We start from the raw sequence: 15,222 nt of genomic DNA, 5'->3' as shown, positions 1-15,222 counted from the left end.
TTTATTATTTATATATATGTTCTTTATAACTTATCATACTATATTAGATAAGTAATTTACTTGTAATTAATTCAAACAGAATGGAATATATTCTTAATTTCTTTGTAATTACTTTAGGCCGCGACTTTGGGGAATAAAGAAAATTCTCTGGGGAATAAAGACTTTTCTTAAAACTAGTCAAATAAGATTGACTTTTTATGTTTCTTTTTATTGTTAAGGGGCTTCTAATTTTAGAAGATCATATAAAAAAGGCTCCCCCATCTCATCACCTCTCTCTACCACTTCATCTTCTCGACACCTCATCATCTTCTCCGGCGAAAGTCGCCGGCCGGCGACCTTCAAACATAAAAAAAAAAAAATTTATTTTCTCTCTCCTCTCTCTCTCTAACTATTTTTTTCTTTTCTCTCTCCTCTCTCTCTCTCTAACTATTTTTTTCTTTTCTCTCTCTCTCTAGAACAGATCTAGAGAGAGAGAGGGGAACATACCTTCAACTTCAAGGTAGTACAATGGAATGTCCCCTCCTATGAGTTCATGGCTTGGCCGAGTCTCTACGATAGCGTGGAGTGGTTACTTCATTTCTACTTAGAAGTTTAATCAATCCTATTAATCCTGGTTACACACGAGTTTACATAACCACAGAAGAAGCACATTAAGCCTCCATACCTTCATCTTCTTGTACCAATTTTTTTCATTTCTAGCGACGAGCACGGTATTGCTAAAACTTCTGAATAAACTACTTCTTGATTTTCTAATAAGAAACGTCAAAAAGTAGCTTCTCTATTGCCACTTAAAAGTGACTCGAAATTGTCCCTGTCTTTAGAATATCCATCTGTATTTAACTTCACTAAACAACTCCTTCAAAGTATCTACCAAACAAGCTATAAACATAACTCTATACTTAATGATTTCAGAGTAAACTAACAACATAAGTAAATTTGATAACTTACATGCCATCACCAAAATCTTCATTGATAATTTCCTTAATACTCTCTCCAAAATGCATAATTGCTTCATTCAATTTACAAAACACCACACCCATGATTACAATTTCATCTCAAACATTCAATTACAGAAATAAGACCCAAAACCCAAAATTCAATCCAAACCCCAAATTCAAATACCAATTAGAGAAGATAACAAAACCTGTAAACAGTAGGTTCTTGAATGAGATTAGGGTCGTAAGATCTCATTGGGTGGTTTCATCATTTCTTAAATAATTTCATCAGGCAAACCAGGAAGAGAAGCTTTTAGTTTAGGAACAGTATCAGGCTTCAATTGAGCTTGTCTTTTGAAGAGTTGGGCAACGTAAACGTTTGTGAGACCAGTCTCTTGTGCGATGAGAGAAAAAAGATTTGCCTGATTTCTCTTTTACCGTTGAAGATCTGTTCGTTCTCTCTCTCTAGATCAGATCTAGAGAGAGAGAGAGAAAAGAAAAAAAAAAATTAGAGAGAGAGGAGAGAGAAAATAAAAAAAAATTTATGTTTGAAGGTTGCCGCCGGAAAATTGGCCTGCCGGCGACTTTCGCCGGAGGAGATGATGAGGTGTCGAGAAGATGAAGTGGCAGAGAGAACAAATGAGATGGAGGAGAACTTTCAAAAAAGTGTATCCTGTATTCCCCAAAAAAATTTATTCCCCGGAGAATTTTCAAAAAAATCTGGATTCCCTCGAGAATTTATTCCCCGGAGAATTTTCTTTATTCCCCAAAGCCGCGGCCTTACTTTAAGACACCCAGAAAGAAAGGGTATTTTTCTAAGTAACTAATCATATAGAAGATACCGGCGCCTCTCCCTTACTTTTTCAGTCACTCAAACCCACTAAATATCCAAATTAACTCCCTATAAATACTATCCCCACCCAAACCACCCTTATCTTTCATTATCAACTCCCTCTCTCTCTCTCTCTCTCTACACATTTACATATTTCTATCTCTAAATTAGTGAAAATGGCTGAACTCATAAGGTTTATTTTTCTCCCATTTGTGATTACTTTATGGATTATGAATCAATCTTTAGCTAATGCAGCATTTAATGTAATAAACTTGGGAGCTAAACCCGACGGTCAAACCGATTCAACTAAGGCCTTTGTTAGTGCGTGGGACGGTGCTTGTGCTTCTGTAAAACCGGCTCTAATTTATGTACCACGAGGGCGGTATTTGGTTAACCGCATTGTGTTTGGAGGGGGACAATGCAAAAATACAAATACTACAATTTGGATTGATGGGTCTCTTGTAGCTCCATCGGATTATTGGGCTCTCGATAGCACCCATATTTGGCTCTCGTTTGAGTGGGTCACCGGAGTTACTATTCGCGGTGGGGTCCTTGATGGTCGAGGTTCGGCTCTTTGGGAATGTAAGCTTGCCGGAAATAAGATATGCCCGGGCGGTGCAACGGTAGGTCAAATGAACTTTCTAGCTATATTATGATACAAAAAAGCACATATAAAGTACAATTGTACAAAAACAAATAATTTAACCTTTTTCCTTTATGGAATGCAGTCATTGTCATTTACAGGCTCAAACGACATAAATATCCGTGGACTAACTTCGATAAACAGTCAGATGTTTCACATAGTTATTAATGGTTGCAAGAATGTTGATATAAAAGGTGTCAAAATTCTCGCACCCGAAAATAGCCCTAACACAGACGGTATCCACGTACAGCTATCCACCAATGTTAAAGTTGCGAACACTAGTATTAAAACTGGAGATGATTGTATCTCGATTGGTCCAGGCACTGAAAACCTATGGATTGAACGTGTTTCGTGCGGACCTGGTCATGGTATCAGGTAAAAAATGTTCAATCTCAACCCGATGCCTGATAATTTTATTAGACATATCATTCGTACCTACAAATAACACTAATTTGTTATTCTTTTTGTAGTATTGGGAGTCTAGCAAAAGCCTACGATGAACTAGGTGTGAGAAATGTGACAGTTAAAACAACTGTTTTTACTGGTACCCAAAATGGATTAAGGATAAAAGCTTGGGGAAGACCAAGTACTGGTTTTGTTGATGGTGTTTTCTGTGAGCATTCATTGATGAGAAATGTCCAAAATCCTATTGTTATTGATCAAAATTATTGCCCTAACAATGAAGGTTGTCCTAATCAGGTATTGTCTTTAAAGCACCACATAAAATTTATATCATTTTCTCTAAATCTTTGTGGAAAATAATTTAACGACGGGCATTATTTTAATTTATTTTTTCGTTTTAAAATGTGCAGGTATCTGGAATAAAAGTCAACAACATAATGTATAAAGATATTCGGGGAACGTCAGCAACGCAAGTTGCAATAAAATTTGACTGCAGCAATACAAATCCGTGTGAAGGTATTCACTTGGAGAATATTAAACTTACTTATCAAAATCAACCGGCCCTTTCTTCATGTACAAATGCCGACGGATCTGCTTACGGTTTAGTTGAACCAGCAAGTTGTTTGTAAAATACTTTGAAATTATTCATTGTTATGTTATTTAATTTCATTTGAAATAAAGTCTTTTGTTTGGTAGTTTGATATTTTATTAAGAATTCTGTTTTATAGTACTTTGTAATATGGATTAGTTTAGCGAAAGTCGATTACTTCCCTAATAAATCTCATCCATATGACTAGCTAGTCAAGATTAAAAATTGTTTAGTTGTAAGAGTGAGATCATATCAACATTAATGCACCAATTTCTATCAAAATTTCATCAAGATAAACCACTATCATGAACTCAAAGGTCAATCCATCCTAATTAAGATCGAAAAATTAGTACTTAATACAAAGAGATACAAACTATTGTTTAATATACAAAGTTCATCCGTAAAACCTAAAAAGAAAATAGGCAAAACAAGGAAGGAAAAAGAACTTAAATGTTATCCTTAACATAACTTATAGCACCAATTGAATTTTCCCATAAACTTGTAATAATCGTCCAAAACATATCAGATAAACCATCGGAAATGTTGGGGAAATTTTCCGATAACCCACCAAATGCTTCTTTAGATTTTTCAATTAGCCCAATAATTGATCCTCCAATTGACCCGATTGAATCAAACAAAACACTTGTTAGAAGATCTAAAATTTGAGAGACGATACTAGATATAAGCTCAAATATGAACCCAACTATATACTCACACATTGACCTTATGAAATTTGCTAGAAGATGAAATAAATTGTTTAAGCCTTCGCCCGATCCCTTAAGCCCACTAAGCACCAATACTATTAGATGGGCTATACTGCGAAAGAGTAATAGAGATATGAGGTCTATTGACGAAGTAATAGAAAAATAAAGAATTTTAATTATAACGAAAGCCATTTGTACTACGATTGTGTAGAGGAAGAGAAAACTTAGGAAAGAAGAAGAAGAATGAAGTGTGGAACTCTTCAAACTTACAAATATGATCTTATTATTTAGGTCTTAGTTAAGACAAGTTGTTTACCCAAACTTGTTTGAATCTTGTTAGTATATTCTTTAAATATGTAATGTTTTATATTGGGGAGTTGATTGAGCCTATCTCATCTTGATCGTGTAATAACACCTAGTCCTTAGTTTTAGTTTTATTTTTATTTTGTTGTTTTGCTATGTTTACTTAATATATAAAGGAACAAATTTATTGACACAGCCTCTTCAATTGTAGCGAATTATATTTTATTACGAACTGCAGTTAAGAAAGGAAACATTTACTATTTACCTTTACCTATAGATGATGCGGAGGGCTATCTTAGTAAATAACAAGTTATAACTTTCTAGCTTAGGATCAAGCCTTCGCCCTTTGGAGTCGAGTATCATATACACCTCCAAAATAAAGCGACCGGGTCTTAATAGTGTATCTGAGCTTCTTTTGAACACTGTGAGGAAAAACTCCAAAAAGAAAAAGGATATAACAGGAATTTAATTCAATAAAAGATAACCATGTGAAACATACCAAACATAGAACTTAAGAGATAACAACAGAAAACTAAATCCACAAAGGAAACAAACAGTGGTATAGGGTTATTTCCCAAATGGCCCCAACTTTGTGACCAACTTCCTGCCTAGCCCTCTACTTTATCAATAATTTTCATATGGCCCCCTTTTCAGTTACCGGTAACTTTCCGATTGCTATTCATAATCTCTCTCCTCCATCTCATCTCCTCTCTCTGCCACCTCATCTTCTCGCCACCTCATCATCTTCTCCGGCAAAGGTCGTCGGCCGTCGACCTTCAAAAATAAAAAAAACCTTTTTTTATTTTCTCTCTCCTCTCTCTCTCCAATTTTTTTTTTCTTACCTCTCTCTCTAGAACAGATCTAGAGAGAGAGAGAGGAAAGAAAAAAAATTGAAGAGAGAAAAAATTAAAAAAAAAAAAAATTCATGTTTGAAGGTTGCCGACCGGAAAATTGGCCGGCCGGCGACCTTCACCGGAAAAGATGATGAGGTGGCAGACAGAAGAGATAAGATGGAGGAGAGAGAGAATATGACTAGCTAACGGAAAGTTAACGGTAACTGAAAAAGGAGGCCATATGAAAATTATTGATAAAGTAGAGGGTAGGCAAGAAGCTGGTCACAAAGTTGGGGGCCATTTGAGAAATAATCCTAACTTAAAAATGATTCAGTTTTTTGTTTTTACCATTTCAGTTAGGAATCTCTCTTACCTTAGAAATTAAAATAAGCCCTAGATTGGTTGTTATGTGTGGATTAGGGAGTTAAAAATTCTTAAGGAAAATAAGCATTTGCCGTTTTTAACACACATGAGCTTACATAAAAGTAGTTACAGATGTTTTTTGATCTGAACTATAACTGACCTACTTTTCTCAACAAAAAAAAAGAGTTAATTCCTATATGGCCCCCTACTTTGTGACCAGCTTCCTTTATGGCCCCTTTTTTTTCGTAAATTCAAATATGGTCCTCTTTTCTTGACACCGTCAGTCAACTTTTATGGTTAATCTCTTTGTTTCCATATTTACCCTTCTTATAAGAATGATTTCAAAAGTCAAAATTGACCCCCCTTTTAAATTTGGGTCAATTTCCAAAAACTTATAACTACTTTAGAAAAAACTAGGGGGCCAAAATAGAATACATATAAAAAAAATTTAAAACACCTCATCTCTCCATCTCTCTCCTCCATCTCATCGCCTCTCTCCTCCACATCATGTATCTCGCTACCTCGTCATCTTCTCCGATGAAAGTCGCCGGCCGACCAAATTTTCCGGCGACCTTCAATATATATTTTTTTTATCTTTCTCTAACTAATCTCTCTCTCTCTCATCTCTCTCTCATTTCTCTCTTTCTCTCTCTCCCATCTCTCTCATTTCTCTCTTTCAAACCAGACCGAGATCTGGTTGAAGCCAGATCTTGGTCTGGTTATTAAAAGGTCTGGTTTCACCTTGAAACCAGACCTTCAAGGTCTGGTTATTCCGGCGAAGGGGCTCTTCCCCTTCGCCGAAATTATAGTGAGATAAGAGGGGGAGAAATTAGAGAGAGAGAGAAATTAGAGAGAGAGATTAAAGAGAAAGAGATTAGAGAGATAAAAAAAATTTGAAGGTCGCCGGAAAATTTGGCCGGCCGGCGACCTTCATCGGAGAAGATGATGAGGTGGCGAGATACATGGTGTGGAGGAGAGAGGCTATGAGATGGAGGGAGAGATGAGTTGTTTTTTAAATTTTTTTTACATGTATTCTATTTTGGCCCCCTACTTTCTTCTAAAGTAGTTATAATTTGTTGGAAATTGACCCAAATTTAGAAGGGGGTCAATTTTGAATTTTGAAATCATTGTTATAAGAAGGGTAAATAAGGAAACAAAAAGATTAACTGTAAAAGTTGACTGACGGTATTAAGAAAAGGGGGCCATATTTGGATTTACGAAAAAAAGTGGGCCATAAAGGAAGCTGGTCACAAAATATGGGGCCATATAGGAATTAACTAAAAAAAAAACTGACCTACTTACACCAAGCTTACTTTATCATCAAATCGGATCTTAAATTGAAAATCTTGTGGTGAAGTAACACTTCCACCGTATAATTGTGGTATTTGATTTATATATTATATGTATATACATATATACTATCTAAGCAGATGACTACAAACTTAATATGGTATCAGAACTAAGTATACAGTGGTAAGCAGAAAAAGTCAAACGTTCTCCGCGTCACCTTAAAATACAAAACATGTGGAACTACTCTCACTCACCCTTACGCCTCTTCATGCGTGAGATTCTTTTTATCACACACTACCCATATTAAAGAAAATAACACAAAAGAAGTCTGATTGTCTAGTCTGATAGGTCAAATCCGAGAGTATGAAACTTAAACTTGTTTCAATGAAAAGTGATTATGGGTAGTGTGTTATAAAAAAATGATTGTGGGTATCGTCAAACGTGTGACAAATCATGTTAATAGCAAGATTAGTGAGAGAGGTGGTCTGAAACTTAACTTGTCGGGGATTAAGATAAACCGTAAGGGGATTGACAACCCTGGTGAGCCCTAAAAGGAGATTAATAAGAGAGAAAGAGGGTCTGAAGCTTAACTCTTAAACGAAAAACCATTACAAGTCTTTGTCTTATCCATCAGCAAGCTCGGATCTTCATGATCTTCGAAGAGAGAGAAAGTACAAAGAGAAAAAAGAACAAACGAATTTTTTTAAGAAGAAGCTCGGAAGGCCACTTACCAATTTTTGGAGGCATTTACAGACAGGAGGGCCCTACAGCAGTTTCACGAGGTGCCATTACACGCTCCCAATTTTTTTTTCTTCTGAAAACTACTAAAACTTAACAGTACTGGGGGGGGGAGGGGGGGGGGGGGGGAGGGGGGGGGGGGATCAAGACATTGGGGGACATTCAGAGACAAAATATTTCATAGACATTAGGACATTTGTGTGTAGACAAAATGCCTTTATGGACATTTCAAGACATTTGATTCATAGACAAAATGTCTTGGAGACATTTCAAGACATTGGTTCATGGACAAAATATTTTGGGGATATTTCAACATATTGAATCCATGGACAAAATGTGTATTGAATATTATTATTATTGTTATCTCATCATTGAAGGACAATTGGCAGACATTTAATATTTTAGTATTATCGTTATTGTCTAACCATATAAAATAATATATTTGTACTCCTATTTTAAAAATATATTTTTCATCTTGCAAGCACTAGTTTTAGTTTCCTTAGTAGATCATAACAATCTTTTTATTGTTTTTGATGAAATAGATCATAACAATCTTTATTGCCAAATTTCCTACTATCCAGATTAGGTCCATGTTTCAGTCATATTATTTCATATGGTCAAATTATTATAATTAAATAATAAAATATATAAAGTAAACTTTGCATTAAATGATTGTACATATAAAATATTTATTAATCTAAAAAATATGACACCACCTTTGATTCATCAATCTAATGTTAAAGAGAGAAGTTTGCTATGAAATGTGAACTAAGCCATTTTTGGTCAACAAAATAGAATGATATTTAACCTAGCTAGGTATTTTGATCTTTCTAAAATACAACCAAATTGATGCTTCAACCTACTATTATATAAACTGACAATCAGCAGCTTCTCTGAATGATTTTATGCTCTTTTTTCTAGAGAGGGAGAAGGAGAGATATAATAGCTACAATTAGTCGGATCAAGGGTTCGAGGCAAACTAACAATTATAAAAATATATATAATAATTACAGGTGTACCCTTGTGTTGAATACTTGGTTTCTTCTTTGTGTTGAACTGTTGATTATGGCCGGAAAGCTTATGCATGCTGTTCAAATTGATGGGTATGGAGGTGGAGTTGGGGCTTTGAAGGTGTATTTCTGCCAATAACTTATTTTTTTTTGTTGAAAGCCAATAACCTTTTTGAGTATATGTAGTTTTAATTTCCATATATTGAATTGGGGTATGAGACTTTTAAGTTATGCTTGGCAAGTGGGAAATTAATCTTATGTTAGAAAACCTGGCGGAGCGAGACAAAATGGAAGTAGAGTGAGGCTAATTGCCCAAAATCGTAACTTGTTCAGTTTCAGTGAGCTCAAGATTTTAGTCAACGGACTGAGGCGCCTCCATATCATTACAAGATAAATGAGAAATAAATATTTGCAAAAACATGATCTTTTGTTCTTTTCTGGAGATCTAGATTCAATCTTATAGTTTTTTGTTGTATTTTTGTCGAAGATATAGATGATAAATTTGATACTATTGTAAAACTATTCTCTTATTTTTCTTGAGTGAGTAAATAAGAGATTCTTAACCAACCAATTTTCTACTTAACATCTAATTTATGCACTTTGTGATGGTTATTCAAATGATCAAATGAGTGTATACTTATCCAACATGTACTTGACAAAATTTCACGTGTCTATTCGTAGGAGGCTGTGACGAAATGGACCAAACAAAGTTTAAAAAAGTCGAAAACCCCACAATAAAGGCAAAAAAAATTACTCGGATAAAATTTTCAAAAAGAATAACAAATCTAGCAATAATATTTAGGGAAGTTTTATAAGGCCTCCCCAATTTTGTTAAAATGCCTCCCCATGAACCATTTTACTTGCTAAATTATCACTGAGGGGAGGCCTTTTAACAAAAATGAGGGGGCCCTATAAAATCTCCCTAATATTTATATCATAGTCCTTATTTTCCACTAAAACTTTCATTTTTTAAAACATTTTGACCTTTTTTGCTACTCTTTTTAAATGTCTCATTTCGTTTACTTTTGTTAGTTGTCTTCTTAAATTTTCGGTAATAGAGTTGAAAGTTCAATTCTGAAATCTTGGAAGGTTAAGAACAATTCTCCTTTTTGTTGTTTATAACTTGTGTTTTTCGCATGTTTCTCAGCACGTGGAGATTCCAATTCCTTCTCCTAAGAAAGATGAGATTTTGCTAAAAGTGGAAGCTGCAAGTTTAAATCCACTTGACTGGAAAATTCAGAAAGGGCTTGCCCGACCTTTTCTACCTTGTCGATTCCCTTATATACCAGGTAGAATGTTGTTTGCTTATTAATAGTCCAATTCTGAAATCTGAATTCAATCGTAGTGAAAGTTTAGTGGGTTTGTGTAATTGGTCGAATACTCGAATGGGGCTAGTGTTATTGATGTAGACATGTGGTAGCAACTTGGGATGGAAATTAGGTCGGTCTGGGTACTAAGATTTCGAGCCGATTGGGTCAGATGCTAGTCTTTATAGAAAGAGTTCTTTATTTTTATTTCCGGCGTCAGTTCTCTTTGACCCTTTGATGTAGAAACGCAGCGGAATTAAAAGATACGAATAATTAAATAAGAACAATGAAAATAAAGATCAAATAACTCTAAATACTCAACTTTATTAAAACTTCAATGGGGTTTTTCTCTCAATCTGAGAATAATAGACAAACTAGATATCCTTTTATAGGATTCTGGACTTTCCTAGATAGACTTGAATTAGACTTTCTAAATACTTAAATACTGCAACTGCCTAAATAACTTGGACTCAAATATGAACCTTTCCAATTATTGGAAATATTAAAATAGCCTAATTCCTAAACCTAAATTAATTAATAATCATACTAAAATAAGGACTTCCTAATTCTACTCTCTCTGGCCGGTTGGTCCATGGCCGGGTCCGGTCATGGAAATAGTCTCCACGCCGGGTGCCCCTGCATCAGCATCCCCTTCCCTCAAGAGGTTCGTCCCGAACCGTTTGTGAAGAGAATGTAGTTCTTCCGATCCATCTTCAATTGGCAATAACGTCACAATCTTCTTCTTCCACGGAAATTCATAAACATTCAAACGACCACGGTAAGTGGCATCCACATCAGATTGCCATGGTCGTCCTAAAATGATGTGGCATAAATCCATATCGGTGACATCACAATTAACTGTAGACACATAAGAAGAACCAATAGAAAGATTAATAGTACACATGTGATCAACCCGTGTAGTAGTTCCTGACTGAATCCAAGCGGTTTTATATGGGTTTGATTTAATCATTGTAGGAATACCCAAAAAATTGACCAGTTTTGTAGAAATTAAATTCTCTACACAACCATTGTCAAGCACAATAGTACAAACTTTATTCAGTACTGTTCCCCTTGTAACGAATAAATTCTTTCGTTGAGATAAATTCCTCTTGAAGGGTGTGAAAAGAACTCGTCGAGTGAGTAACATAACCCGATCACCGTTGTCGGGAATAGTATTAATTCGTTCCAATTGATCTTCATCTGTATCCGAATCAGCTTTCTTTTCTACCAAATTAGCTTTACCGCGAGAGGGGCAAGCATTAGAATAGTGGCCTGTTTCAAAACAACGATAACACTTAACCGGTGGAGGTTTTTTATAAGGATTTTCTGTTAGTAATTTAGTACCGTCCTCCGCCTGCTTTGATTGATCTAATTCATCTGGTAAAGTTCTGACTGCTTGACTTCTCGTACTATGTCCCCGAAAAATAGAACGTGAATCTGATTCAAAAGACCGAGCTACACTAATACATTCAGAAACTGAATTAAAAGCTCTCAAATTAACCAAATCTTTAATATCATTACGAAGTCCGTCCTTGAATTTTTCTACTTTCATTGACTCTGAATCTGGGAGATTAAGTCTTGTAATTAATCTTTGGAATTCCGAAGCATATTCCTCAACGGAACGTCTTCCTTGGCGGCAACGTAAATAATCAACACATAATTGGTTCTCATAATCCGGAGGGAGGAAACGGGAGAACATTAATGGTTTCAATTCTAACCATGAAGAAATAGGAGGAAGGTGTAATAAACGACGATTCTCAGATTCCTGTTTTCACCAAGTAAGAGCAGTTTTAGATAAATAACCAGTTATACAACGTACCTGTTCAGGGCCTTCAACTTGCATAACATCAAAAAAAATCTCAAGTCTAGAGACGTAATCCAAGAAATCTTCAATATTTATCGAACCATCATACGAAGGTACTTCCATTCGAATACGGTATGATGAACTAGGATTCGGAGATTCGATGTCGGTGGGTGGAGTGTAATGATCACGTTCGGTTTGGGTGCATTGGACTCCCAATGGTTGTCGTTGTGGTATGTTGGTGGGACGGGTGATAGGAGTGGTAAGGTCACGGTTTTGTGAATGGGTGGAGATGTGGTCTCGGGTTCGGTTGAACGGGTGGGTTTGGTGACGTGGGTTTGTGGTGTTGTCGGGTTGGAGGTTGATGTTTGGTTCGGTTTCATGTGGACGACGGTGTCGTGGAGGTGGTGTAACCGGATCAATAGCTATGGTGGTGGACCGTATTTCGGTATGGGGTTTGGGTTGGTTGTGATGTTGATAGTATGGTGAGTTGGTTTCGATTGGGTTGGTAGTGAATGAAGGATACCGGGTATACGGGTAAAGGGGACGTGGGTCTTGATAGGTTGTAATGGTTCCTAAAGGGCCAATTGGTTGGGTTTGGTTGGTGATGTTTCGGTTGTTGGTTTGTGGGTTGGTGAGGAGGTTGTGGTCGGCCGAGAAGTGGCTCTCGGGTGGTGGTTGGTGTGGTGTTGTAGTCGGCTCGGGGAAGGAGAATGAGGGTGGTGTGGACGTGTGGGTATAGGGGGGATAGGTAGGTGTTTGAATAGGTGTGTTTGGTGAATAGGAGGTGATGAAGGGTGGTGTGATAACCGGTGGAGGGTGGCTAATGGTGTGGCCGAAGAGTGGTGTCGTGGGCTCGGTGGAGAAACCGAGAGGAGGAAATCGAGTGGTGTTGGTGGTGCCCGGTAGTTGAGAGGGTTGTTGATGTGTGATAGTGGTGGGAGGTGGAGTTTGGTTTTTACACATACCTTCTAGTTGTTTGGAGATGATGGTGATGGAGTCATTGAGTTGATCGAATCTTTTATCGATTTTGTCGAATTTTTCTGTTGTTTCCTTCTTGTACTCATTGAACCCTTCTTCCAATTTTCTTCCTGCAGATAGCCCTTCTTTAATGTTGTCCATTCAGAAGAGAAAGTTGGTGTTTTCTCCTTAGTTGGTGTAGTAGAGATAGTAGTATTAACCATGATGATAAAAGTGATGAAGAAAAAGAAAAAAAAATTATGGCTCTAGATACCACTTGATGTAGAAACGCAGCGGAATTAAAAGATACGAATAATTAAATAAGAACAATGAAAATAAAGATCAAATAACTCTAAATACTCAAATTTATTAAAACTTCAATGGGGTTTTTCTCTCAATCTGAGAATAATAGACAAACTAGATATCCTTTTATAGGATTCTGGACTTTCCTAGATAGACTTGAATTAGACTTTCTAAATACTTAAATACTGCAACTGCCTAAATAACTTGGACTCAAATATGAACCTTTCCAATTATTGGAAATATTAAAATAGCATAATTCCTAAACCTAAATTAATTAATAATCATACTAAAATAAGGACTTCCTAATTCTACTCTCTCTGGCCGGTTGGTCCATGGCCGGGTCCGGTCATGGAAATAGTCTCCACGCCGGGTGCCCCTGCATCACCCTTTCATTTCAATTCTCTTATATATGAAATTGTTGAGTTTGTTAAGATGTTTAATCTATATTCTTCTCTAACATTTTGAACATCTTGGAATAGGTGTTGATGTTGCAGGAGAAGTGGTAGAAGTTGGTTCTAAAGTCAATAATTTTAAAGTTGGTGACAAAGTTGTTGCTTCTCTTGACGTCGGTGTGAGTGTTTCCCTGTAGAAATGTTTGTATATTATGTTTATATGTTATGCTTCTGATAATATAAATTCTCACTTAAGAGCTCATTTATGAAATCAAATGTCATCAGACTGGAGGTGGGTTAGCCGAATATGTTGTGGCTTCAACGAGATCAACAACTAAGAGACCACCTGAAGTATCTGCAGCTGAAGGAGCAAGTTTACCCATGGCAGGCGTTACCGCCCTTCAAAGCCTCACAATTCCTGCCAAGGTGAAGCTCGATGGCACTGGAAATCAAAAGAACATTCTTATCACCGCTGCCTCAGGTGGCGTCTATGCAGTCCAACTAGCAAAACTTGGAAATGTACACATTACGGCAACGTGTGGTGCCCGTAATATTGATCTTGTCACGAGCCTCGGAGCAGATGAGGTACTTGACTATAAAACTCCGGAAGGGGCTGCTCTTAAAAGCCCATCGGGCCGTAAATATGATGTTGTAGTACATTGTGCAACGGGTATTCCTTGGTCCACTTTCGAACCTAATTTAAGTGAGAAAGGAAAAGTGATAGACCTAACTCCAGGTATCAGTGCATTCTTCACATTCCTCCTAAAGAAGTTAACGTTTTCGAAGAAGAGACTCGAGCCATTACTTGTGAGTATAAACACTGAAAACTTGGAATATTTGGTTGGGTTGGTGAATGAAGGAAAACTTAAAACAGTAATAGATTCGAAATATTCGATGAGCAAAGTTGAGGATGCTTGGGTGAAGCTTATGGATGGTCATGCCACCGGAAAGATTATCGTGGAGCCTTGAATGTTGTCACTACAACTTTGTGTGCTTGTAAATTTAACTTTTTTTTTATTTGATTCTACTATTGTTTTACGAGTGTTTATAGTTTGATTGTCGACCGTATGTATAAATATATATGATGGTTTTGATTATTTGATGTGCAAATTCTAATCATGTCAAATATTTGTAGTAACTAATTAAAGGAAAAAATAAAGTGGTTAAAGATTGTGCTTTAAGGACTAATTCTAGGGTTAAGAGTTCATAATGATCTTCAGATGCAATGATCTATGGGTTAATATTTGATATGTCCTCTTGAAATCTACCGTCATCTTTACACGAGCAATAAGGTAAATCTGGGCCTAAAGATTTGATATAAGATAAAGACAATGGAAAAGAAATTGTGTCTTAGGCTTATGTCTGATAAGTCTCTTCTATTGAAAATGTCTTCAAATATGTACATAAAAATGAACTTGGTCCAGGTTTCTATTAACGTAAAACCATCTTAATTTTTTTTTTTTGCTAAAGTTCTTCGCCATATTCTTAACTTCCTGGAAATATATGTCATGTGATCGTTAGTTTTAGCATCAAGATCGTTGTTATTTTGTAGTATTCCATATGAAGGTGCAAGGAACTTCCACTAAATTATAGGTTGGCGTGGTATTAGAGATAAATCTTTATGTATAGAGCTTCACAGTATGTTTATATGATTTGATGAGAGTCTGACGCAGAATATCCTGACATGTAACTTGAATCTTAATTAAATTGCTAATGTGTGTTTGAAAGTGTAATCCAACCGGTGATTGGTATTCCATTGATTATTAGTGATACATTAAGAGACTAATGTTAGTGGTGAATTATTTTTATAGAAAGGG

At 36.2% G+C, this 15,222-nt stretch overlaps 2 protein-coding genes and 1 pseudogene across 2 annotated transcripts; 2 read left to right on the top strand and 1 right to left on the bottom strand.

The window, feature by feature from the left end:
- Positions 1 to 885: 885 nt before the first annotated feature.
- Positions 886 to 1,369, bottom strand: LOC147539422 (cyanate hydratase pseudogene; annotated as a pseudogene).
- A 574-nt stretch (positions 1,370 to 1,943) lies between these two features.
- On the top strand, positions 1,944 to 3,441 carry LOC147539421 (polygalacturonase-like). The gene is made up of 4 exons (XM_086642077.1): positions 1,944 to 2,390; positions 2,496 to 2,785; positions 2,881 to 3,109; positions 3,223 to 3,441. The coding sequence occupies exons 1-4, from the start codon at positions 1,944 to 1,946 to the stop codon at positions 3,439 to 3,441; spliced, it is 1,185 nt and encodes a 394-aa protein (XP_086498203.1).
- Positions 3,442 to 8,697: 5,256 nt separating this feature from the next.
- Positions 8,698 to 14,502, top strand: LOC147539420 (chloroplast envelope quinone oxidoreductase homolog). The gene is made up of 4 exons (XM_086643123.1): positions 8,698 to 8,763; positions 9,790 to 9,931; positions 13,493 to 13,584; positions 13,691 to 14,502. The coding sequence occupies exons 1-4, from the start codon at positions 8,698 to 8,700 to the stop codon at positions 14,372 to 14,374; spliced, it is 984 nt and encodes a 327-aa protein (XP_086499249.1). The 3' UTR covers positions 14,375 to 14,502.
- The last annotated feature ends 720 nt before the right edge of the window (positions 14,503 to 15,222 follow it).

This window comes from Eschscholzia californica, unplaced genomic scaffold (genome assembly GCF_041429995.1).
Source record: "Eschscholzia californica isolate CP2 unplaced genomic scaffold, dmEscCali1.0.p SCAF_5, whole genome shotgun sequence".
In the NCBI taxonomy this organism is placed as follows: domain Eukaryota; kingdom Viridiplantae; phylum Streptophyta; class Magnoliopsida; order Ranunculales; family Papaveraceae; genus Eschscholzia; species Eschscholzia californica.
The sequence above is the reverse complement of the archived record's forward strand: the minus strand, read 5'-3'. Positions and strand labels throughout refer to the sequence as shown.